The sequence below is a fragment of the Myxocyprinus asiaticus genome, chromosome 20 (assembly GCF_019703515.2).
Source record: "Myxocyprinus asiaticus isolate MX2 ecotype Aquarium Trade chromosome 20, UBuf_Myxa_2, whole genome shotgun sequence".
NCBI lineage: Eukaryota > Metazoa > Chordata > Actinopteri > Cypriniformes > Catostomidae > Myxocyprinus > Myxocyprinus asiaticus.
In genome coordinates, this window is record NC_059363.1 from 31,160,851 (window position 1) to 31,187,488 (window position 26,638).

A 26,638-nucleotide genomic window follows, 5' to 3' on the forward strand; every position below is an offset into this window, starting at 1 on the left:
ACACTATATTGCCAAAAGTATTCGCTCATTTGCCTTTAGACGCATATGAACTTAAGTGACATCCAATTCTTAATCCATAGGGTTTAATATGACGTCGGCCCACCCTTTGCAGCTATAACAGCTTCAACTCTTCTGGGAAGGCTTTCCACAAGGTTTAGGAGTGAGATTATGGGAATTTTTGACTATTCTTCCAGAAGCACATTTGTGAGGTCAGACACTGATGTTGGACAAGAAGGCCTGGCTCGCAGTCTTCACTCTAATTCATCCCAAAGGTGCTCTATCGGGTTGAGGTCAGGACTCTGTGCAGGCCAGTCAAGTTCTTCCACACCAAACTCGCTCATCCATGTCTTTATGGACCTTGCTTTGTGCACTGGTGAGCAGTCATGTTGGAACAGGAAGGGGCCATCCCCAAACTGTTCCCACAAAGTTGGGAGCATGGAATTGTCCAAAATCTCTTGGTATGCTGAAGCATTCAGAGTTCCTTTCACTGGAACTAAGGGGCCAAGCCCAGCTCCTGAAAAACAACCCCACACCATAATCCCCCCCTCCACCAAACTTCACAGTTGGCACAATGCAGTCAGACAAGTACCGTTCTCCTGGCAACCGCCAAACCCAGACTCGTCCATCAGATTGCCAGATGGAGAAGCGTGATTCGTCACTCCAGAGAACGCGTCTCCACTGCTCTAGAGTCCAGTGGCGGCGTGCTTTACACCACTGCATCCGACGCTTTGCATTGCACTTGGTGATGTATGGCTTCTCGGCCATGGAAACCCATTTCATGAAACTCTCTACGCACTGTTCTTGAGCTAATCTGAAGGCCACATGAACCTTGGAGGTCTGTAGCGATTGACTCTGCAGAAAGTTGGCGACCTCTGCGCACTATGCGCCTCTTATACACCTGTGGCCATGGAAGTGATTGGAACACCTGAATTCAATTATTTGGATGGGTGAGCGAATACTTTTGGCAATATAGTGTGTATATATATATATAAATTTTATTAAATTTAGCAAAATTATCAGAAAGCACAAAAAAACAGTAATATAACCAAGGAAAACATGATTTTGTTTGCAATTCTGATGACTTTGCTTTAATTTTATTGTTTTTTTTGTTTTGTTTTTTTTGCAGCATATTTGAAATGTGTTTATATATTTTTGATTCATGCTTGTTTTTTTTTTTTGTTTTTTTATCTGCTCTAATTATTTTGATCTGCGCTTATTATTTTTTGATTCACCCTTATTATTTTTGGATCCGTGACCGCAATACTTTTGACGGGATTTTGCTCCCATATTAACTGCAGTTCTGATATATAGGTGGACTCACTGATGCTAAAGTTGCAGTAGCTATATCATATTATTTTGTTTAATGCTTCATAATGATTATCCGCATTTATGAACATGCATGACAATGTCTTCGATCTTTAACACTCAGCCAAATCGCATATTTTACATGCACAACACATTAAGTGAATTGTTTAGTTGACTTAAAATTCGCTGATTTGGGGTTTTTCCAATTCCAGCTTCGGTTGTAGCCGTAGTAGCCAATTCTCACAATATAACGTACCTTTCTCTAAATGACCACAGATAACAGTGTCTAAACCACAAACATCTGTTTCATATGTTTTATAAAAAGTATCGAGGAAAACAGATTTCAAGTAGCCTATCCACTCACTAGTACATCGATTAGAAGCGGCGCGTTAATATTTGCACAGCAGTTTTATATTTGTGCAGGGCATGTGACTGCAGTAGAGGCGGGCAGTGGAGGGGTGGGGGAGCGCCATTTAAAGTCAGTGACTCTTGACAGGAATGCGCGTCCCATGCGCGCTCAGGCAGCGCTCCGCTCCTAAACTTTATTTTTAACACTTTGGGTGGGTCAGACGGCGGCTGATGAGAATGAGCGTTATGTGCTGCGAGCATGCGCCTTCAGCAGCTCTCCCCCACCGTGACCTACACCTCAGCGCCTCTCATGGAATTATTACTACTGCCCTTCAAATAACGGATTTTTATTATAAAGACCTCGACAGAGAAGCGTATCATTTTATTTTGCTCCGGATTTTTTTTGCATTTGTATAAGTAAGTATATTAGGCCTACTTGTGAAACTGTGCGTAATTCTATAAAGGATAGCTTCAGTTATAGACAATGTCATTTGCTATAGATATGTAAGGCTTTGTTTTAATCGCATTTGATATTTATGTGTATTTGTGAACTAAATCATATTTAAAACCACACTGACAGGTTTCATTATTTTTCTTGGTTTACATACCTTCTCACAGTATTATTGGTAGAACAGCAACCTGTTGAGCTTTGCAAACTCCAGTGTGATCACATTCATGGTGTGTGAGCAGGGGGGAAAGCCCCAGGAGAAAACAGTTTGGAGGCAAATCTATGCAACAGTTGCTGATAACAGAACTGGCATTATTTTCAAAACCTTTTTTATTATTTAATGAAAGTCAAATTCTCTTAAAACAATCCATCTGCCTTACTTTGATTTACTGTGAATAACTCTTTTCTTAATGAAAAGCTAAACAGTGGACTCTCAAACAGCATTCATTGGCCTGCGCCCTTTCTTTCTCCGTAGACTAAATCAAGAAGGCATTTTCACAGTATCTCTGAAAGAAAAACATCTGCTTTCTGTGACACTGTCACTGGGCCTTTGAAATTAGGTGAGCTGTTTCGACCTCACCTTATAAGGAGAACTGTTCGTGGCGTGAACTTCAGTACCTACTGCCCAAAATCTCACAAAACTACCATAAAGTACATTCCAGGAATAGTTTTGTATTATATCGACTATTAATTGTCTGACCTGCTTGCCTGAAGGTCACTTTTGTAGACATTCTGCATGTTTAACATGGTGTTTGTACCCACCATCCAACTTTCTTACTCTCATTTAAACACAGAATCATTTTTGGCACCATAGTGCCAGGGGCCAGCTGTTCCATCCATGGCACACATAGTGGGTCATGAATCATACCACACCTCAGTGTGGCCTCTCCTCACACATGTGAGAAATACCCCACTGGGCTGCTTCCTGGAGAGTGGATAGCCGCCCTCTCAGCCACGGTTGCAGAATTTGCACGTAAACATATTGTGACATAATCATGGCTGTGATGTAGACAGATATTACTATCCAGAGATCAGCTCTAACAGTCTTTTACTGAAATCGCATACGGTTATAACCAATTATAATGGTTATTATAATGATAAAAGTAATGTTTCCATGTTGTTCAGGTTCAGTAATATTGAATGTATAATAATATTTCAATATTTCTAAATATTTAATTTAGACTTAGTATGTTTTTAAAGAAATAGTTTTTATTTTTTAAATGTGCAAAAGCAAATGAGATGGAAGAGCTAGAACTTCACTGAATTTTTATTCAGATTCTCATCTTACATTTTGGTCTCTTTTGGTCTCTTTGTCACACAAAGCTTTTGTATAGCTTTACAAAAGCATTTTGTGCATAAGTCATATGGGATATGTTTGAGTAGTTTTATGGTAGTTTTGTGTCATTTTTGGAGCTTGACAGTCCTGCACACTGAAAAAAAAAAAAATGAATACCGAGTGTTTTTGTCTTATTTTCCAGTAAAAATATCTAAACATTTTTAAAACAAGAAAAAAATTACTTGAGAAGGAAAATTACATGAAGAAATTAAGTCTTGTTTTCAGAGAAATCTAACAAAATATAGTGGGGTTTATATCTGAAAAAAAGGGAAAAAAAAAACCTTGTCATTGGGTAAGAAAAATAAACTTGTTTTCCCTTTGAATCAAGTTTTTTTTTCTCTGTCTTACGTCATTTTGCTTCTCGAGTAAATGTATCTTGTTTTAAGAATATTTCGATATTTTCCCTGGAAAACAGAGCAAAAATACTCAAGAATTTATTTTTTATTTTTTTATTTTTTTGCAGTGAATTTTTTCATTGCATGGAAAAGAGTAGCTCTTATTTAAGGTAGTGGAGATTTCGTCATAAACTGTATGTGCACATGACATGAGCATATGGAGACAGAAACAACATATGCAAAGAGCAGCAAACTTGTGCCTCCAGTGATAAGGGGTTTCCCACTGGTGGGTGGAGAATTGCTCTTTGATAACGTACTCCTGCACTGGCCTGATACAGAGAGAGAGAGACCATCACTCTCTTCATGGACACCTGTTAGATTCTCAGTCTGTCTCTTATCTCTCTTCAGCCCGATGTTGATTATGTCATAGATGTGGTTCTGCATAGGGGATGATCTTTATTATATTGTATATTTACAAATGACAACTCCAACCTAGCTGAGTGAGGGTACACTAAACCTGATGACTCGCTACAAATAGCCACATAACAGTGGTGTAATTAATTTGGTGTAGTGCTTTTTAATGACCCAGATACAGTATTTGGAGCCAACTAGAGCAGAAGCTTTGGGTTGTTGGAGGCCAGTTCCCTGCTGGTGTTTGGCAACTGAGTGTTTGCTTTTTCCTCCAAGAGTTTTGACTGTGTGGAAAAACGAATCACGCAAACAAATATCTGAGATCACGTAGCATGTGACAAAGTAGGAAAATTTGTGAGGAGTACTCTTCACATTCTCTTACTCAGAGGGGTTGCCCAGCCCCCATTCAGGGTGATAAGACTACACATGAGCAACATGCCTCACAAAGATAGAACTATCTTAGCAGCTAACGTTCACCCGCCATTCCACAGTAGCACACGCAAAAACACACCCTTTTAACCAGTGACGGTTAGATGACGTGCTGAAAATGGCGGCCTTTGGAAATTTGAATGTGAAAGAGCATAAGCAACATTCTTTAAGGGAAGCAGGTAGGCCTATACATTATTAATATTTACAGTCAAGGATCGTAGGAGAGACAGGAAATGATGGGAAGTAGAGCGGTGGGATGGATTAGGAAATGACATGAGCAATATACAAACTTGGGTCCTAAACATAAGTGCCTTCGTGCAACTTGTCAGAGCATGTGCATTACTTGCCAGGCCACGAAAGAGGTATCCATTAAACATCTTTCTAGTACTTTCTGTTTCTTGCACATAATGGAAACTCTTATTAATTGTCATCTAACTGTAACCAGATCATCTACTATTGAAAAATGACCGTGACTGAAAAGTGTTATCTCTAGAGGTCAACCGATATGGGTTTTTCAATGTCTAATGCCGATATCTAGAGAGCAGGATGGCCAGTTGCCAATGTAATGCAGATATACTGTTTATGTCATACAATGTATTGATAGCAAATCAGATTTCCACAAAATTCTCTCTTATTTTGCACAATATTTATTAAAATTTATAAAGATTATCGGCTAATGCAGAAAATCGCAAAATGGACAAATATTGTCTGATTAATTGGCCTCACTAAAGATCTAAAAAAAAAAAAAAAAATTTAAAAGAAGGATTTTCATCCAGTTATATTTCTATGCCCATGATGTGTGCCATCACTTCATCACTTTTTTGAAGTTAAACATCTTATGAATCTCCTCCTCCTTCTCTTTCCTCTTATAGGACATCCATCTCTGGCATTCCACACTCTTGTCATCGTGTGATTACGCTGAGGTGTTCTGTACCTCTCATTCCCACAGATCTCTATGGCGACTATGACTACAGACTTCGACAATGCTGAAATCACTCAGCAATACAGCCGCATCAACACCCGCTTCGAACTGTCTGACGAAGAGCTCGACAATGATAACAGCTCGGCCAGACTGTTTGAGCGCTCGCGCATTAAAGCACTCGCAGGTGAGTCATCTCAGGTGACATAAAACTGAGCATGTTGCTTTGGCTTAGATATACAGAGGTCTACAACTGGCGCATACATTCAGACATACAAGCAGCTTCCCCTACCCAAGCCCCCCTGCTCTCTTGCCCCCCCTGACCAGCCAGGATCATTTGCACATACCCAGCATGCCACTGTATGACTGAACTGGACAGCTGCCCTGTCCGTCTGTGCCCACAGCTTAGATATCTGGGATGGCTGGAGGAGATATTCAATTCTCTCACACCTGTGGAGATGGCTGCTTTCAGAGACAGCAGGTTTTAAATAGCAATGTCAAGACCAGAGTTACAAATCCTCTTCAAGGGACTGGGTTATCCATACTGCCAGTTATGAAAATGGGCTTTTTGAGTGACAGTCCACTATCATAACTAGTCACATACTGTATATATTGAAGTGGTGCTAGCTCAAACATGATGCTAGGGTGTTGTGGGTGATTGCCAGGCCATTGCAACAGTTGCTAAGTGGTTGAAGAGATGTTCTGAGTGTTTTTTAAGTCAAGAGCCCACCCAAAGTCTCTATGATATTCTGTCCCAAGATATTGTTCAAGTCCCTCTTGAGTCTAGGGGATTTTGCTTAAAAGTCTGATTGCTTAGAAAAGCAATAGTACACTTTTCTTCAATAAGCAGCACATTTTGATGTATCATATGTAGCACAAACAGGTGCTAGAGAGGGCTGCAACTAAAATTCACATGGCCTGGGACAAAATTTTATGAATGGGCCCCCTCTTCCCTGGAATGAGTAGACTATAACATATCTTAGTGGTACCTTAACCCTTGTGCGTCAATTTAAAAAAGTTACTCAGAGGTCCTTAGAGGACAAAAATGTCCACGTCAAAAAGCTGCCATAATAATATTATATATTAATATATAATATTTTCCACTTTCAATGAGTTATAATTTTTTTGGTTAAAAAAAGTAACTACCAAATATTAATTCATTTTCAGTATTTTAAACCTTTTATTGCCAGTTTGTTTATATAATGCTACTGTTGTTTTTTTATGAAAAAAAAAAAAAAACACACAAAAAAGTAATTTTTTTCCATATACTAACTGCTAAGGAGATTTTTTTTTTCTCACAGTCTGGGATATGTCAGTGATTAACAACAACATTGATTTTGATGCATTATTATTTTTTGTGCAGTGTCAGATTGAAAAAAGAAAAAAAACACACTCAGGACATTAGAGGGCAAAAATATCTGCGTCAAAAAACTGCCACAAAAATATATTAATGTTATTTTCCACTTTCACTGACAGTTTGTTTACATAATGCCACTGTTGTTTTTACACAAACACACAAACACACACACACATACACACATACAAAACACACTCTGACATGCATACCAACACACCCACACAATTTTAGCTGCATCATTTATTCAGTTGGCCTGCAGTGCTCTATAATACAGCAAACAGAAAATAGGAAAAAAGCATGCATTTGCTCCATAGGCTAAACATGAGGAAAATGGCGCCATCTGGTGGAAAATATAAAAAATGTAAATTCTGAAGCCAGGGCCCCGGAATGAAAGCATAATACCATAGAATTCATTATTTTATGCTTTAATGGCACTGGGATCAAATATTGCAGTTTTAATGGGTTTCAATGGGGAAATTTTTGTCCTTAAGCTCCTGAGTGTAACTCTTTTGTGTACACAGTATTATAGGAACTGAGGTTGGAATATCAAAATTCCCCCCAAAAATACACACCTTTGGAAAAATGTATGCCTTTGGCATTAACACAGCCAAAATGATCGAAAAAACAAAAATGAAAAAGACAAAAATGTCCTGAAGGTCGCACAAAGGTTAAGAGTACCTTAGTGGGTCCTCATCACAGGGCCAGGGACAATGTTCCCGGCTGTCCCCACTGACGGCGTCCCTGGGTGCAGGAAGTTATTTGCAAAAGTTTAATATTTAGGGTTAGGGTTTATTAATAATCCATAAGTATGAATACACCATTATTAGTAGTCATGGTTATGCTTGATTTTGCAAACACCATTAATGATGGTCTTGCTAAAGGATATTAAAGATATTAATTGTTTGTTGTTGTTGTGAGACAAGCATCTCACAACTGTTTTGAGATGCATTAATGATCAGAAACTTCAGCCTGTTTCTTTAAGCCAAGTGCATGGGCTGAGCCATGGTTGGTGTGGTGCATTCTGTCTGTGCAATGCTCTTTCTGTAATGCAATTAAAGAGAGTTAAAAAGTGGGGGGGGGAGATGTGCTTCTCATTCTTCACCGCTGATTTACTGCTTTTGAACAGACATGCATTCCTTTGAGTATCCTAAGTACTCTTTGAGTCTGCAGTCATAGTATTGTAATATGTATTTACATCATTGTCAAACTGGCTTTTGCACACACTTGCACTCAGACATCACATTGTATTTGTAACATTGATGTAAACACACATACATTTTACACACATTTCATGACATAGATGAGTGTGTTTATGTGTGTGTTATGGGGAAGTCAGGAATAGGGGCATATTATATGCATGGCTGGGACGTTGGAGAACCACTCTATGTTCTGACTGGGAGAGGCACAACAGCATCACTGCTAAGTGAGGAATGAGTGATCGAGGGAGTAAGAAAGAGAGAGGAAGTGAGGGAGTGAGGGAGGGGAGGCAGAGGAGAAGAGGACTCTGAGACAGAAGGAGGGAAGAAGATTGTCCTCTTTGTCTCGCTCTTTTCCGACAGTGTGTGTTGATTTAGCGGGTGAGGATGAGTAGCCCGTGTTTGTTTCGTTCGGTGCCCGTAAGCCAGACCCGACTGAGGGAGGTTAAACTCAGCTTGAAGACCAGCAGAGAGACCATTATGGTCCGGTCTACTCCAATCACACGAGAGGTCAGCAGCCGGCAGTATACCACGGGGAAAGACGCCACAAATCGGACCAATGTCCCAGGCAGCCGGAGCAGAAGCACCCCGCCAGTGTACCGGTCCCAGAGTAAGAGAGGGAAATCCAATGGACCCCAGATTCTCGAGCCGGCGCACCTGCCACAGAAGAACGGCACTATACTGGGCATCCCATCCAAAGTAGTGCCCATGACTCTCACTCCGGTCTCCTCACCTTCTTCATCCTCTTCCTCATGCACGCCAAAGGGCCATCGGCCCTCCCCTCCACGATCCTCACCCTCGTGTCCCCTGTCCCCCTCCCGGAGTATGAGACGGGCACGCTGGCTGAGCTACAGCACTTCCAACATCTGCTTCAACAACTCCATCCTGGATGGGCGCTTCAGACAACTACAAGGTAGTGTCATACAACAGTGTTGAGTTTCCTCCCACCCTCAAAGAAACAGAGGGCAGTCTTTCCTTCTCCACCTAGCCACTGGGGAATTTAGGTGGAGATTAGATGAAGTAGGTCTGGGTTAGGGCTGCAATTAATGATTATTTTGATAATCGATTAATCAAACGACTGTTAGAATGGTTATACGACTATTCTGCGATTATTGCAATGATTAATCATTAGCTCTTACCAATTATTCAGCTTGTGCCCCGACTTAAAAGGTTGTATTAAATGTGCTTACTAACAATAAAGAGGACAAAATCATCTTTTAAAAATACCTCTAAATGACATTCACTGAATTAAAGGGGGAAAAAAAACTTTTTAATAAGTTTTATTAAATTCACTGCAATAAATCCTATTGTTATCACGTGTTTTTGTCTTGTTTTCCATTTAAAGTTGTCTAAAAATCAATAAAACAAGATACATTTACTTGAGAAGCAACGTATAAGATATATGTATCTTAAATAAGAGTGTATTTTGTATATAAGTGTATTTTTTCACTTGGTTATACTTCTACGAGTGCAATAAAGACAAAATATACTTATTTTCAAGATCTGTTCTCTAAAAGCAAGTCTAAATATTTTATATGCTGCTTTTCAGATGATTTTTTTAATGAATTTTTATATATTTTAAAATATTTGTATTTTTAATATTATGGGGCTTTTCCACTGCATGGTACAGCTCAACTCGTCTCGACTCTGCTCGCTTTTTGGGGGTTTTCCACTGTGGATAGTACCTGGTACCTGATACTTTTTTTTGTACCACCTCGGTCGAGGTTCCAAGCTAGCCGAGTCGATACTAAATGTGACATCAAAACCCTGCAGATCACTGATTGGTCAGAGAGAATCGTCACTACCAGCGTCACTGGATTTGGGACATGGGACATCAACCCGCTAGTTTTAAAGTTAGCAACAGCGACAGCAATATCATTTGTTCACGCGACTTTCGAAATGTAAAAAGAAATGGCTGTGCGCAAAACCACGGCGTGGTCAATAAACGAGGTGCAGACGTTCCTCTCGTTAGCGATGAACGAAACGACGCGAAACGAAAAAGTCTTTCATGAAGTGTCTCAGCTGTTGGCCGCACACGGCTACCACCGGACCTACCAACAGTGTAGGGAAAAGTTTTTAAAAAATTAAAAGTGACGACAGAACCATCAAGGACCACAACAGCCAGAAACAGAAGAAAGTGGAAGTGGTTTGACCAAATGGACACTATCTATGGCAATAGACCGGCAAGCAACAGGATGGAGAGTGCCCTGGACTCAGCGATGTTGGAGTCCACGATGGAGGATGGTACGTTTTGTTACGTTAACTCTGTATTCTGCTTGAAAGCTTCACTTTATTTAGTTGACCAGCTACTGGAAAGCTTGCTTCTAAAACAACCAGGCCAATTTAACTGTTACACTTGTGTAAAATCATCATGCAACAACTGCTTTATGCAGCACAATGAGCTAGTACCTAACAGCTAGCGTTCGTGTTATTGTTTATGGTAAGTAATGTTTGTGTTGTGTTTAAGATGATGTCACGGCAGTAGAGGCGCCGCAACTATGATGATCAGCCTATAATCCCACCCACGTTGAGGTGGCACTAAACTGCAGTGGAAAAGCAAGCTCAGAAAAGTAAAGCGAGCAGAGTCGAGTTGAACTGTAACATGCAGTGGAAAAGTGCCATTATATTCAACATTCTCCGATAACAATTTTTTCTTCTGCAGTATAGCTGCTAAAGTAAATGTACATTGTTTTAAAGGAGTTTAGATATTTATATTGGAAAAAAAAGCCAAAACAAAAACAAATCAAAAACGTATTTTGTTGCAGTGTATAATGGGGCGAAGACTACCCTCTCTCACCTTTTTGTTCACTTCAATACATCTTTAACTCACAAAAAAACGAACTCTCTCTTATTAATAAAGCTGTGTATTGCCAATTTTCTTCACTATAAGAAATGCACAGTGACACATATATCATGATTCAATAAGTCGTGAGCCATCACGTTATAATCTAGCTGCATTAAGTGTGCGCGCTCAAGGGATGAGCGTCCCCGTGACAGAGTGTGCATCAGTCGGGTGCAGTTTCAGTCTCTCCCCATTAGATCGGGACACTTCATGCAACTCATAGAAGAGGCGTTGACCGCACATAGAAATGCCAGTTTGAGTTTGTAGTTATTTACATGATCTGCTTCCGTATTATTTAAACTTTAATAAAGCTATAACGCATTAAATATAACTGCATTCAAGATGCAGTGCTGGGGTGTTTCCTTTAAAGAGCTCCAGCTCTGCTTATTCCACAACGAGAGTGCTTCTGTATTTACTTATTTTGTATTATTCCCTCATACTTTGCAATCTACATCACCTGAAGCTGTGAAAGTTTAGAGTGCATCTGGACAGTGAGCTGTGTAATTCTTCCTCTCCTCAGTCAAGCGCGAACTGCAGTGCTGCTCACGTGCGGTAACATTAGAGTTTCATATGATCTCATGTTACATTAAATTAGATCAAACGACTATTTGACAAAGAAAATTTTTGGTTGTTGATAACGTCGACTAATCGTTTCAGCCCTAATCTGGGTAGGGAGTTGGCTGGTATGATAGAGTGTTTTCTATTGAAAACTGGTTCGTCTTTTGTATGTGCAGTATTTATTAATTGCATTATTTATGCTGTTGTATATATGCCCCAATTGCTTCCTGCATTACCTCTTAATATTTAATGACACAAACTCATAAAAAGGCCATTCAAAGTTAAAAATTACTTTTTGTTTTTTTTCCCCATCAATCTTTTTCTTGCTGAATGGTGAACATCAGACTAACCACCATCTATTTACCTTCTTCTGTATCTTTCTCCCTGTGATTTTGGGTATTCAGCATTGTCTAAGGTCTCCTACCTCTTTTATTCTGTCCTGGCAACTCTGTCTATTTTTATAGAGAATTTGATTGTCACTGTTAATTTGTATACGACTGAGCATTCTTCTCTCTGAGCAGACTCATAATGTGGCTGATCCTAGGGTACCAGAACTCTCGGAAACAACATGTCGACTTCCCGTGTGATTATGTTGTTAATGAATACATGCATTGTATGAATGGATAGCCATGGGTAAAGTCTGGTTTAAGATAAATAGACACATATATGTAGACTATGCACTACTATGCATCTAATTCTCTTCTACTTATGCACTAGTTACAGCAGTAGTGTGGTACTTTCTTAGAAAACTGTCACTATTGCTATTGCACTTATTTGGTGTTAGGTTTCTTTAAAATCCCTAAATCCCAGAAGGAGCTGTGGCACAGTGGGGGTGTGAACAGGCTCAGGACATGCTTTATAAGAGCTGTTGGCTCCCGGTGACCCATGATCGAGTCCGACCTGGGTCATGTCCTGATCCACTCTCATTCTCTTTAGAAAATGTATAAAATCTACTATGCATGTACTATTCTGTAGGCCTAAGTATATAGCTGTGCAAGAATGTAAAGTAGCTTTGAGCAGTGAGCACCTCTAAATCCAGCCTGTAAGGCCCTACAAACAATGACTCAGGCACTGAGACTAAGAATGAGGCTGCAGGTCATTTTTAGTGAGGGCCGACTGTGGGAAAATCACTGGCTTGTGCTGTACAGGGAAAATCCATCAATATGAATATTTCAGAAAGCTGTCATGTGAGCTAGAGAGGATATCGGAGATGTAAAACCGCAGTATTTAGACTCACTGCTGTTATAATGGAGAGAGCATCATTTAGCAGAGGTTAGACTGCAGTACTCTGTACAAGGTGTGAACAGGAAGTGGAACCTATTTGGCAGTAGTCTGATCATGAAATATGTAGTGGTACTGGGGTAAGAGCTCTTTTTATACTTTAACATCTGGAGTTTTCCTCACTCTGGATGGGAACATGGTAAATTGTACTGTAAAATGTGAAACAGTTCTGAAGGCATTTTTAATGAGCTATTTATAACTGACATTTTAAAATTACTTTCTTTCATGTAACAAAGTCAGGTTGATTCAGCCATATTATATACTGTAATATTTTTGACTTAAAAATAAAACCAGTTAATTTAGATTAATTTACCACATAAAGCACATTTTTGGTTACGTGACAAAACATTATTTACAGTGTACAGATAGAAACAACTCTTTTAAGGCTAATCTTTTATTTATTATTATTTTTTAAACTAAATTAATCTAAAAAAATCAACATCTTAGTAGATCTTACGGATGGTTTCTCCACATGCACATCACAGTTTTAGACATCATGCACTGCACATTTGAATTATCATTATTTTTTCATTACTTTGTGGTCCAGATAAAAGAGAGATGCTTCCATGCAGAAGTTTTTCCATTATTCTGTGAAAACAGAACAAAACATCAGGCTAATTCAAAGACTGACTTTTTGTATAGTGATATAAAAAAGTTATATGTTGGCAGAACAAGAACATATATGAGAGATATATTTGACTGTTTTCTTGTTGTTCAAGAGTAATTCAGAAGGTAATGTTCTAAGTAATGTTTTGGTTAATCCCACAGGTTTCATGCTACCCAGGTTTAAAAGCATGCATCTTCTCTACTCTGCACATCACATACTAATGTTTTCCCTTTAATGGTCTTTGCTCCCACTCTCTTTTTCTCCATCCTTGCTCCATTTTTCTGCTTGTCTCTTTATGTCGTCTTCATCCCTCTGTCTTCCCCCATTTCCTTTAGCCATAGGATCTGAATCATTTATAAAACATCATTAAGAATGCACAATTTTGCTCTTTTTGTGGTAGAATCTTAAATAAACACTGTACTGCAGAAGTGGGGTTCAAGAAGGACACCTGCACAAATACAGTATACACTTCAAATCACCATGAAGAATACACTTACTGTACTCTGTACTTGCACATAAATGTTTTGAGTAAAAAACGAATTGTGACAGTATGAACTGCCTTTTTTTTTTAGTTTTTAGGGTTTTAAAGGGTCAGTTCACCCAAAAATGAAAATTCTCTCATCATTTTCTCACTCTCATACCATCCCAGATGTGTATGACTTTCGTTCATCTGCTGAACACAACGAAGATTTTTAGAAGAATATCTCAGCTCTTTAGATTCATACAGAGCAAGTGAATGGGTGCCAAAATTTTGTTGCTCCAAAATTCAAATAAGGGAAACATAAAAGTACTCCAGATGACTCTGGTGGTTAAATCCATATCTTCTGAAGAAATATGATAGGTGTGTGTGAGAAACAGATCATTATTTAAGCCCTTTTTCCTTCACTTTCACTTTCTCCTTCTGTTTTTGGTCCCCTACTGGGCAGAGAGGAGAATTTATGATTTAAAAAATGACTTAGATATTGATCTGTTTCTCACCCACACCAGTAATATCGCTTCTGAAGATATGGACTTAACCACTGGAGTCATATGGATTACTTTTATGCTGCCTTTATGTGGATTTTGGAGCTTCAAAAGTTTGGCACCCATTCACTCGCATTGTACTGACCTACAGAGCTGAAATATTCATTTAGAAATCTTCATTTGTGTTCTGCAGAAGAAAGAAAGTCTTACACATCTGGGATGCCAGAAGGGTGAGTAAATAATGAGAGAATATTTATTTTTGGGTGAACTATCCTTTTAAGGTCTGAGATATTAAAAATGACATTTGCAAATTATACACTTACAGTATGTTCTGTGGTAGCTGTTACATAAACCTCACAGGTTTACTTTTTTGCTCAAAAGAGGCACAATACTTATGACATGGTGCTCACATACTGAGTGTCACATTGACCATCCTCATACAAAATACATTCCATATATATCCATTCTGACCCTAAACAAACAAATCTCATGGCAACTGTAAAGAAATGTACAGGTCATATTTAACCCCAAAATCAAAAGAAGAAATTAAGAAATCACATTTTGTACAAAGAAAGTGAAGCAATTATAATTATTGTAATTAAATGATAATAATAATAAATAAATAAAATAAATATGATTATCATATTATTATATTGTATCATAATATGATATATTATTTAAATTGTACATTTGTAAAGTACAGTTGCTGGTTTACATCATGGTACTGAATGTCATTTATGCTGATTTTAATGTAATAAAAAGTATTAAATTAAAAAATTCTGCAGACCGTCAAGACAGTAACAGTAATCATTGTATCCATACAGGATGATTGACATCCCCCCCCTCCATTTAGTACCATTAAGAAAAAAAATCTTAATGGTACTAAAAATATGTTTCTTTATGCAAATTAGAATTTATTTGTCTTTTGATTTTGGGTGAAAAATGACTCTGACAATACTTTGTCAGAGCAATCCAAACAGTATCATTATGGTTTTCTTCTGGGACAAATAGTATATACTTGTCCAATATGGGAATAAAACATCAGCTGTGAAAGTATTAAGCTACATAAGAGCACAGTTGCTGAATGTTTTTCCCCTCATTGTCAAATCCAGATGAGCGAGAGGCTGTCCAGAAGAAGACCTTCACAAAATGGGTGAATTCCATATTAGCCAGAGTCAGCTGCCGAATCACAGATCTTTATCTGGACCTGCGGGATGGGAGAATGCTCATCAAACTACTGGAGGTTCTGTCAGGGGAGAGACTGGTAAGTGTGTATGTAATCCCGCAAAACCTTCCCTGGACCACACTACGGAACAACAGGAAATCTTAATGGACATTAATGAAGTCATTCCAATAATATCTTTGACACACTCTTTCCAACTCTCAGCCCAAGCCGACCAAGGGCCGAATGCGGATCCACTGTCTGGAGAATGTGGACAAAGCCCTACAGTTTCTAAAGGAACAAAGGGTGCACTTGGAGAACATGGGATCACATGATATTGTAGATGGGAACCACCGCCTTATCCTGGGCCTCATCTGGACCATCATCCTTCGCTTCCAGGTCAGTCCACACATTCCATAGTCCATTACTATACACAATGGGTCTGTTCCAAAACTTAGTGAGCTGCCTTGCTGTCTCCTGTGTACATAGGCAGCTCTCTTCTATGACAGCATCCTTACTGAAATGGTGCCTCATAAGAGAGTGATTTGGAATGCTCTACATAGGCGGCAGCTCCGCGCATCATTCAAATAGTGCTCCTCACGTGCAGTGCACAGGAGACTCAGCTCACAACTGATTTCAGTACAGGTGATGCACGAGAAATGACACAATCCTCTAATGAGCCTTAATACAGATGGCACACACATATTTTTGGTAAAATAGTTGGTTTTGTATCATATTAAACTGTTATTTAACGACACTTTTCACTATTGAATGGATTATAAGTATATTTATAATCTAAATTTATCTCAATTCATCCACCATCTTGGATTTATTTTTCTGCCGAGCTCATCACGGTGCATTCTGGGATCGCCTACCTGGAGAAGGATACATATGATGCTACCTTAGAATTTGGCCAAAACGAGATATCGTAAGAGGCAGCATAATTAAGATACCTACCTTTTGGAACAGCCTTTGTGTCGGGAGCGCGCCTATGATGTCTTAATGGTGAAAAGGTTTCACTAGGTTTTGGAACAGACCCATTACATGCACTGTGTCTTAACCAATAAGATTCCAGTGACAAGCATTTTGTCTATGTACAATGGCAACATTTTGGACCAATAAGAGTTCAAAATGGGTGGGGCTACGGCAGAACGCCACAGTAATCGAAACAAAGCGATCGACAAAATGTCCTGTTACCCATTGCAATTAGGGTTGGCACCTACTGCGTGTTGCTATATTGTTTCATTTGGTTATGACACAGTGTTATACATGGTTATTCCCAAACAGCATCAACAAACAACACATTTATTGCTTTGTTGTAAGCAAAGACAACTGAAGAATATTTGCATGTTACAAGACAAACGCTGCGGCATGAACAAAGCAACAAGAATTTACAAATTAAAAAACAACACACAATTTATCCTCAATTAGAAGTACAACTAAATATAATTAAATGTAGAACTCTAAGTAGTAAGGGATGTTTTGTTTATGATATAGAAACTAACATAAAACTCCACATGGGCTATATAATACATGGAGAACATGCAGTTTATTCATGATCCAAACATGTCCATCTGATATTACTGTAGACCTATAACAGAGTTTTGTCTTGTGTCTTAGGCTGATTTGAAAAGCTCATATTTATTTTTAAACCCTAGATTTGATAGCAGGGTATTTTTATCCCAGCTACTTCAAACAATATGGTCTGCTATATAATTCAGACCCTCAAAAATAAAAGGAAAAGGATGGGAATTAAAGTTGTTGGCTGCTCTTTATTCTGCCTGGTTCCCATAGTGATGTACGAACTACATACATCTAAATAAAGTAACAATGCCTCTACATATCCATAAATAGATGCCCAAGGGTGAATTAGCTCTTCTAATAAATGTGAGATTTACAGTACATGAAATGTCAACCATGATAAAATTCTTTTGTTGTTATTACTGCTGTTAAAATGCTTCAAAGCAGACTGAATGTGTAGTTATCAGGAAATAATACTCTAGAGATATGGATATAATTTAGTTAAAATGGACTAGTGGGATTTGATTATTTCAGCTTTTAAATGTTTTCTGCTCTTTTTGTCTGATTTTGTATACAGATTCAAGACATTATAGTAGAGACAGGGCAAGCTGACCAGACAGGCAGGCAGGAGACTCGCTCCGCCAAAGATGCACTGCTCCTCTGGTGCCAGATGAAGACCGCAGGGTAGGACAACAATTGTCGTACTCTAGTAGTAATGAATCTGACAGCAAATCCTACATTTTTTATTGAAGTATTGCAGATACAATTGGATTTGTCTTATGTTGTTTTGTATCTGCAGGTACCCCAGTGTGAACATCACTAACTTCACCACAAGCTGGAAAGACGGCATGGCTTTCAATGCTCTCATCCACAAACACAGGTGAACAAAAAGTGTCATTTAAGAAAAAGAAAAAAAAAATTATAATAATATCACAGCTTTCCTTTAGAGTTTCAGAAGATATCTCAAAAGATGTCACACACTGTGTTCAGATTTGTCAGATTTCAAATTCTGCAATCAAATGTCAGAGATGTCAATAAGAACTCAAACATTTTTCATGAAATACCATAATCTCTGCACTATTCTATGCAAATAAATATTACAGCTCAATAATCTGGCAGTTGCTTCATTTATCTTAAGGATTTTTAGGAGAAACATGAGACTTAGTTGATACTTAAATAAAACATAACTGAAAATTAAGTATTTTAAGCTGTAAAAGAGCAACTTCTGAGCAATAAATGTGACTCCCTCTTCTCCTGTGCTCTCTTTACTATCCTGTCAATAACAGGAAGACAAATAAATAAAATAAAAAGATAGAAACCACTTAGCTTCTCCTCTCAACATTTAAACTATACTTTTCTCTTTTATTTTCTAATTTTACTCCATCAGGCCAGATCTGGTGGATTATGGAAATCTACAGAGGTCCAACCCCACCCACAACCTTCAGCAGGCTTTTAACGTAGCTGAACAACAGCTAGGAGTCACCAAGCTCCTGGACCCAGAAGGTAAGTAGCAGAATTCATCTTCTGAACATTGACTATTATGCCAAAACATGTAACAATCATCCTCCCATTATGGAGGTAACATATTTTATTCTGTTATTTGCAGATGTGTTCACCGAAAACCCAGATGAGAAGTCCATAATCACATACGTTGTTGCATTTTACCACTACTTCTCCAAAATGAAAGCGCTAGCAGTTGAAGGCAAGCGAGTTGGGAAGGTATGACTTTTGAGTGTGGACATGAGTCTGTCCTTCCTACATCCACTAGGAAAACATTGATGAGTATTCATAATCTCCAGGTACTGGACCAAGCCATTGAAACAGAGAAGATGATTGAAAAGTATGAGACATTGTCATCGGAGCTGTTAACATGGATTGAGCAGACCATCATTGTGCTGAACAACCGCAAGCTTGCGAACTCTCTTACAGGTGTCCAACAGCAACTGCAGGCTTTCAACTCATACCGCACTGTGGAGAAACCACCAAAGTAATTAAGGCTATTCACAAACAAATAGTTCTTTCAGTTTTGTAATATTGCTAAGCAACCATCTTTAATTATTTTTTGATGGGTCTCCTACTATTCAGGTTTCAGGAAAAGGGCAACTTGGAAGTATTGTTGTTTACCATCCAGAGCAGGATGAGGGCCAACAATCAAAAGGTCTACACACCCAAAGAGGGGGCACTGGTGGCAGATATCAACAGGGTGAGACACTGGGATTAAGCTCAAGCAATTACATCACTGCCTGGATAAAAACATTCAAATAAATCTAATAAATCAAAAGGATACCTATTAGTGCCTTTAATTTCTGTTATGTTTGAAGTTTCCTGTATCTTACCCAACACTGACAGTAAGAAAGAATGTGTGGGTCAGTTAGTCTAATGGTCTGAGAAGCTTTGTGATGTGTGAATGAGTGTATGCTTTTTCTATCAGGCATGGGAGCGGTTGGAAAAGGCAGAGCACGACCGTGAACGGGTCCTGAGGGACGAACTTATAAGGCAGGAGAAGCTGGAGCAGATGGCTCGTCGCTTTGACAGGAAGGCTGCCATGAGAGAGACCTGGCTGATGGAGAATCAGAGACTTGTTGCACAGGTAACACAATGCACAGTCTCTGAGTGTATTAAAAAGCACAGAGGGCAGCCAGTTTGATAACTGTCATTTGTTACCTGCCAAAACATGAAGATCGAAATTAAAAACCCTCATTTCGCTGTCTTCTATGAAGGACAACTTTGGCTACGACTTGCCAGCAGTGGATGCAGCTAAGAAGAAACATGATGCCATAGAGACAGATATTGCAGCCTATGAAGAACGTGTCCAAGCCCTGGTCGCCCTATCTAAAGAACTGGAGGCAGAACGATACCATGATGCAAAGCGCATTGATGTGAGAAAAGACAATATCCTAAGGCTATGGGACTACCTGCAGGAACTCCTAAAAGCTCGCAGAGGCCGTCTGGAAAAGAACCTCACTCTCCAAAGAATCTTCCAAGAGATGCTCCACATCATCAGCTGGATGGATGAGATGAAGGTATTAATGTAAATAGTGTGTTTGATGTATATGTTTTGCTTGTTTTTAAAATTATGGTTGCATTAATATTCTAATCTGAAATATGTTCTCCAGGGCCGGATCTTATCCCCAGACTTTGGGAAGCATTTATTGGAAGTGGAGGACCTGTTACAGAAACATTCATTGGTAGAGGCAGATATTGCAGTACAGGCAGAAAGAGTACGATCAGCCAATGCAGCAGCTCTCAAATTTGCCAATGGTGACAGTGAGTACACCTGCAATTTCAATTCTTCCATTTGTTGTTGACTTAAATGAGGGTGATGTGTAAAGGCAGCAACCTTTTTAATGGTTTGCTAAGCCTGTGATGTAGTCCCCGATTTATAGCACACAATATTGTTTGGAGGAACAGTCCATATATTTGTGCATTTATATAAATGAATACCATTGTGAGAGTCTTTGATATTTCCATGTTTTCTTATCATTCTTCTTTTCTTTACTGTCTAGGCTATAAACCATGTGACCCACAGATCGTCTGTGATCGGGTACAGCATTTGGACCTGTGTTATCAAGAGTTGTGTGCTCTGGCAGCCCAAAGGAAAGCCTGTCTTGAGCAGTCACGACGTCTCTGGAACTTTTTCTGGGAAATTGCAGAGCTGGAGAGTTGGATTCGGGAAAAGGAGCACATCTTCTCTTCTCTTGACTATGGTAAGGACGTGACCAGTGTGCTGGTGCTGCAGAGCAAGCACAGTGTCTTTGAGGATGAGCTTGCTGCCAGACGTGACAATCTGAAGCAGGTGATGGACGAGGGAGAGAGCATGATCCAGGCCAAGCACTTGGGTTCTCCCAAAGTGCAACAGCGCATGGATGATGTACAAAGACAGTGGCAGCAGCTGGAGGAGCTGGCCGCTTTCCGAAAACAGAATTTACAAGACACACAGCGGTTCTTCCAGTTTCAGGGTGATGCCGATGACCTCAAAGCCTGGCTGGTTGAATCTATGCGGCAGATGAGTAGTGATGATGTTGGGCATGATGAGTACACTACGCAGCGACTGCTCAAGAAACATCGTGACCTAAGAGATGAGGCCGCTAAGAATGGAGCCACCATTGATGCTCTGTCCAAACAGGCCAATGCACTTCCTGAAGAACTGAGGAACACACCAGACATCCAGGGACGTCTGAAGGATATCCGGGACATGTATATTGAGCTTCTGACCCTCTCAGACCTAAGGCAGAAGAAGCTGGATGACACCATGGCACTTTACACTATCTTCAGTGAGACGGATGCTTGTGAGCTCTGGATGGGTCAGAAGGAGACCTGGCTGGTTGGGCTGGAGACACCAGAGAAGTTGGAAGATCTGGAAGTTGTACAGAATAGGTATGACTCATTATTTGTTGAAGAGCTAAACCTAAAGACAGCATATTACTGTGTTTCTTAAACTGCAAATGAGTTGAAGGACATTTACCAAAGTACAATGCACTATACAAAGGAATGTATAGTCATCACTGGATATTACAAACTATTCCAGTTTATTCCATTGTAATAACATTGTGTTCTGTTTGTTGGCAGGCTAAGCATCCTTGCCCAAGAGATGGCTAACATGCAGGCCCGGGTTGATGATGTCAATAAAGCAGCCAAGCATCTTGAGGACAGCAGACATCCACAAACAAAACAAGTAAAAGACTGTCAAGCTCGTCTCAATAAGAGGTAAGAGTTATACCTGTTCCTATTAATGCCATTCAACCATTTTCCCAGATCTATAATTTGCTTCTAGATTTAATTAAAATACTCCATGGGTAATATGTAATGTAATTAGCCTTTTACGCCTCAAAGGTGGGAAGCTTTTAAAGCAATGGTGGAGGATAAGAAGCGTAAAGTGGATTCAGCCCTCAGCCTACACAACTATGATCTTGATTGTGATGAGACAGAGTCATGGATAAAAGACAAGACACGTGTTATCGAGTCTACGAAAGAGCTTGGGAATGACCTGGCTGCAGTCATGACCATCCAGAGGAAGCTCTTTGGCATGGAGAGAGACCTTGCTGCCATTCAAGCCAAGTTGGATTTCCTGCATGTTGAGGCAGAGAAGCTTGTGAAGGATCATCCGGAAAATTCTTCTGATATCCTTGCCAGACTGGCAGATTTGGACACAGCTTGGGCCACCCTGAAATGCACCTTGAAAGACCGTGAGGACTCCCTTGGGGAAGTCAGCAAGCTGCAGACCTTCCTACAGGACATGGATGATTTTCAGGCCTGGCTGTTCAAGACACAGAAGGCTATTGCTTCTGAGGAAATGCCAGATAGTTTACCAGAGGCTGAGCAGTTCCTGAGTCTCCATGATGCTGTGAGCGATGATATGGATGGCCATGAGGAAGACTACCATCGTGTTAGGGACACGGGAGCAGCTGTAATTCAGGACCAAGAAGATGATCCTCAGTACAAGCAGCTGGAGCAGAGGCTGGAGGGTCTTGATAAGGGCTGGGATGAGCTGCACAAGATGTGGGACAGCCGCAAGAACTTCCTAGATCAGGGTCTCTGCTTCCAGCAGTTTATGAGAGATGCAAAGCAGGCTGAAGCCATATTAAACAACCAGGTATTTATGTCATTTCAGAATGATTGAGTTTTCATCTAATGAATCAAAATTGATAATATCATCAAAGATTTCAAGTGTGATCTACTTCAAGAATATCCTGTAAAAAGTAATTTTGTGCTAACTGTTATTGCCATTCCATAACATTTTTCCTCCCTTTTTCCTCTCCGTATCTTTCTCTGCTTTGTACCTGTACTTCTAAAAAAGGAATACACTCTAGCCCATATAGACAAGCATGACACCCTAGACGGAGCAGAGAAGGCCCTGAAGAAGCATGAGGACTTTGTCATCACCATGGATGCTAATGAGGAGAAGATACAGAGCACACTAGAGACTGGTCAGAGGCTGGTCAACAGTGGTAACCTTTACTCAGGAAAGGTGAAAGACAAGATGGACTCTATTAAAGACAGGTCTGATTTTTTTTTTTTTCATATCACCTATATTTCATCCAAGGTCAAACTTACAAAAAGCATTCCTCTGTGACTTTTTAATTGCTGCTTACCTTAGTTATACTGTAAACCATGGAAAACAACAGGAGATTTAGCCGGAATATTATCCTGTCACCATTCAGTTTTATTGCATCTTTTTTTTGTCCATACAATTGAAGTGAATGGTGACTGAGGCTAACATTTTGCCAACATCTCCTTTTGTATTCCACGAAAAAAAGAGAAAGGTATTGGGGTTTGGAACAACACAAGGGTCAGTAAGACCCCATTTACACCTGGTATTAAGGTGCGTCTCGTGTGATCCAATCACGTGAGTTCAGGTGAGACTCATTGTTTACACCTGGTTGCATAAATGCGTCTCCTGTGACCACTTGCGATTGGATATGGAGGGGAGGGACTCTGTTTCATGATGACATACATCAATCACTATGTCAGTGTGTTCCTGTATGATAATAAACCGCAACAAAGTCAGAAAAGACAAAGAAAGCGCAAAAAAAGCCCAGATGCAGCTGAAATATTATTTTACAAATTCAACATTTAAAAAAGAATTGTCCATTATTTCAGTGGATTACCTGTATTCACCAGAGCTGCAGATGTTCATGCTTCTCATAAGTCCCTGTATGTTCATACACACTGAAGAAGATCCTTGAAGTTCTCATGCTTGTGTATGTATCCACTTTTTAAAATTTTCCGATCAGATGGTTATTTCCTTTTAAACCGTTCGTAACTGGCAAAGTTTAAACTATTGTTTTAGTGCAGCGGTTGATTGACAGGTGAGGGGTAGTGCTTTACTGCTGCCGGGACACATTCGGGACGGATTGGCATTTACATATCAGATGCGATGTTGTTACATTCATTTTTGACCACATTCGTATGTGGTTTTTAAAAAAAAATGTTTTAGACTCCTTTTCGACCTGTATTTAGCGCTGACCACATGTGATCCGATCATCAAAAATGCATCTCAATACCAGGTGTAAACGGGGTCTAAATGATATCAGAATTTTCATTTTTGGGTTAACTATCCCATTAAAGTGAAAGTTTGTAACACTTTAACAGATGATTTTCAGTTAATTATTTGATTTTTTTCAATCAGTTGTTTTTTTTTCCATTGAGAACAAAATTGGCTTAGTATTTTAGCAATAGCTAAGGAGACCTCTGGTAAGGGTCACTGAAGTCTAGGTGGTCAGAAACCCAGTTGTTGCCAAAAATAATAATTACTAAGCTTCTCCCCTGGATCATTATGTAAATTGGCATAACAAGAATCTTTATTTAAAGATATCATATCATTGACTGTCAAAGAACCTAGAAGTGTATTTCAGAAAACAATCTTAGGTGTCTTTTCGATAGTTCGTGTTAATGCACCCATGCTTTTTGCTTCCTTTGTTTCCTTATGCTGAATCAGCAGTAAGTGAGTGAAGCATTATGTTGTAGAGGGGAAGCCTGCATTATCCCTATTAGACCACACTGTCTGTAGCTCCTAAAGATGGGCACCTGCCCTGATGGGTATTGATCCTTTGTGAAAGTACACCTAATCCATAGGCTTATGTTGCTCTTTTAAAGTGCATTCTCTATTGAGAGACTAGAGGAGTAAAGAAAAAGCCATGCGTTCCCATGTTCACATTTAACAAATACCATACACATGATGCCATACACATCATTCTGCACTGGAGACTTACCAGTAAATTACCCATGTGTTTGTGTGTACATGTCTTCAGGTACACCAAGAACCGAGACAAAGCCAAGGAAGTCTCAGGGAAACTTCAAGACAACAGGGAACTTCAGCACTTCTTTCAAAACACCCAAGATGTGAGCAATGCTTTACTTAAATCTCAGTTGTGCTCCCAATATATTTGAAGTGTTCTTTGTGAGTTTTTCTCTAATCCATTGATCATTTACTTCTCTCTCTCAGCTTACGCTATGGATAAATGAGAAGATGCTGACTGCACAGGATACATCATATGATGAGGCTCGTAACCTCCATAGCAAGTGGCAAAAACACCAGGCCTTCATGGCAGAACTTGCATCCAACAAGGATTGGCTTCATAACATTGATCAGGTATATAGCAAGCTTGTGTTATGCATAACATGTAACAATTGTATATTCCTACAATTCCCTTGTATGGCAGTCTCTGTGTTAAAATGATCATAAAATTCAGAATGATTACTTTAATCCATGCTCATATATTTAGGAGGGACAAGAACTGATGGAATCCAAGCCTGAATTTGAGCCTATTGTAACGGACCGTCTTGCTAAGCTTCATGAACTGTGGGACAAGCTGGAGAGAACCACAGAGGAGAAGGCTCGGTTGCTGTTTGACGCAAACCGCTCAGAGCTGTTTGACCAGAGCTTGACTGACCTGAAGAAATGGTTGGGCAAACTGCACCAGCAGCTCCATGGTGATGTGGATGAAGAAGTTAAGGATCTTACCAGTGCCAACATCCTGCTGAAGAAACATCAGGTATAACATTTGTTTATTTGTCACTGTTTTTGCCACAATTTTAGATTAATTTGTTTGAAGCTAACCATGATTTGTGCTTCCTCATTCTGTGTCTGTTGTAACTTATAGAATATTGTTTAAATCTGTTCTAAACTGCCCTAGATGACAGAGAATCAAATTCGGGATCGTGCACGTGAGCTTGAGGAGCTTCAGGAAGCTGTACAGCAGCATGCCTCTCTTAGAGAGGACCAACCCAAGCTTGAGGCTGAGCAGCAAACTCTTCAGAGGGACTTCCAGAAGCTCCTCACACCTCTTGCCCAACGCAGGGGCAGGTTGGAGGCTGTTAAGGCAGTGCACCAGTTCTTTAGAGATCTTGCAGATGAGATAGTATGTACATAAATACAGCACACATAAACTGCAGCTTTTCATAATGGCATGATTTCTTTTCATTGAGCACTCTTGAAGAAGTTTTTCTTTGTTCACTTCAGCTCTGGGTTAACGAGAGGTTACCAATGGCAATGTCTGAGGATCATGGCAACAATCTTCAGACTGTTCAGCTTCTGCTCAAGAAGAACCAGGTGATTTTTCAGTTTTTCACTCCCACAGAACAGTCCTAGTCATCTGATGCAATTGGGCTCAACTTTACTGTAAAGCATATTTATCATATTAATCATGTGATCATGCTCCCTCACCCCTCCCTAATTGGAAACCATCCACTTTCTGTATAGTCCCTACAAAAGGAGATTGACAGTCACCAGCCACGAATTGATGAAGTATTAGAGCGTGGCCGGCGAATGGTAGTGGTAGCAGAAGGCAATCCAGAGGCAGAGCGCATGTCAGAGGAGATGAGAAAGCTTCAGGAGGTATGGGCAAAGCTGCAGGATGAGATGGCCAAACGGAGAGCACGGCTGTATGGCTCCAATGAGGCACAGCAGTATTACAATGATGCAGATGAGGCTGAGGCCTGGATTGGGGAACAAGAACTCTACATGATTGCTGATGAGAAGACCAAGGTGAGACTGCAACAGACTGCAAGAGCCTACAGAACAACAGTTTCACTTTTTGAATACATTTGTATCTGTAATTCTGCAAGCACATTGGATAGTTATGTTAAACTGTCTTAAGGCAACTTTACACTGCTGAGTT

The 26,638-nt window shown here is 39.7% G+C and overlaps 1 protein-coding gene across 3 annotated transcripts in view; it reads left to right on the forward strand.

The window, feature by feature from the left end:
* The first annotated feature begins 1,781 nt into the window (after positions 1 to 1,781).
* Positions 1,782 to 26,638, forward strand: part of LOC127411290 (spectrin beta chain, erythrocytic-like) — a 34,664-nt gene continuing 9,807 nt past the window's right edge. For 2 of the 3 annotated variants that reach the window (XM_051646755.1, XM_051646757.1), the window contains exons 1-23: positions 1,782 to 2,070; positions 5,485 to 5,718; positions 15,448 to 15,599; positions 15,723 to 15,896; positions 17,596 to 17,702; positions 17,818 to 17,898; positions 18,406 to 18,521; positions 18,625 to 18,737; positions 18,818 to 19,005; positions 19,104 to 19,221; positions 19,450 to 19,608; positions 19,739 to 20,041; positions 20,135 to 20,285; positions 20,525 to 21,395; positions 21,588 to 21,725; positions 21,852 to 22,611; positions 22,816 to 23,018; positions 24,770 to 24,860; positions 24,964 to 25,110; positions 25,244 to 25,513; positions 25,655 to 25,879; positions 25,981 to 26,070; positions 26,221 to 26,505. In XM_051646755.1, the coding sequence (XP_051502715.1) occupies positions 5,568 to 5,718; positions 15,448 to 15,599; positions 15,723 to 15,896; positions 17,596 to 17,702; positions 17,818 to 17,898; positions 18,406 to 18,521; positions 18,625 to 18,737; positions 18,818 to 19,005; positions 19,104 to 19,221; positions 19,450 to 19,608; positions 19,739 to 20,041; positions 20,135 to 20,285; positions 20,525 to 21,395; positions 21,588 to 21,725; positions 21,852 to 22,611; positions 22,816 to 23,018; positions 24,770 to 24,860; positions 24,964 to 25,110; positions 25,244 to 25,513; positions 25,655 to 25,879; positions 25,981 to 26,070; positions 26,221 to 26,505 (4,893 nt within the window). In that variant the 5' untranslated portion in view covers positions 1,782 to 2,070; positions 5,485 to 5,567. Of the gene's footprint in view, positions 2,071 to 2,576; positions 2,662 to 5,484; positions 5,719 to 15,447; positions 15,600 to 15,722; positions 15,897 to 17,595; positions 17,703 to 17,817; positions 17,899 to 18,405; positions 18,522 to 18,624; positions 18,738 to 18,817; positions 19,006 to 19,103; positions 19,222 to 19,449; positions 19,609 to 19,738; positions 20,042 to 20,134; positions 20,286 to 20,524; positions 21,396 to 21,587; positions 21,726 to 21,851; positions 22,612 to 22,815; positions 23,019 to 24,769; positions 24,861 to 24,963; positions 25,111 to 25,243; positions 25,514 to 25,654; positions 25,880 to 25,980; positions 26,071 to 26,220; positions 26,506 to 26,638 lie in introns of all 3 variants that reach the window. The other variant, XM_051646756.1, reaches the window with a different exon arrangement.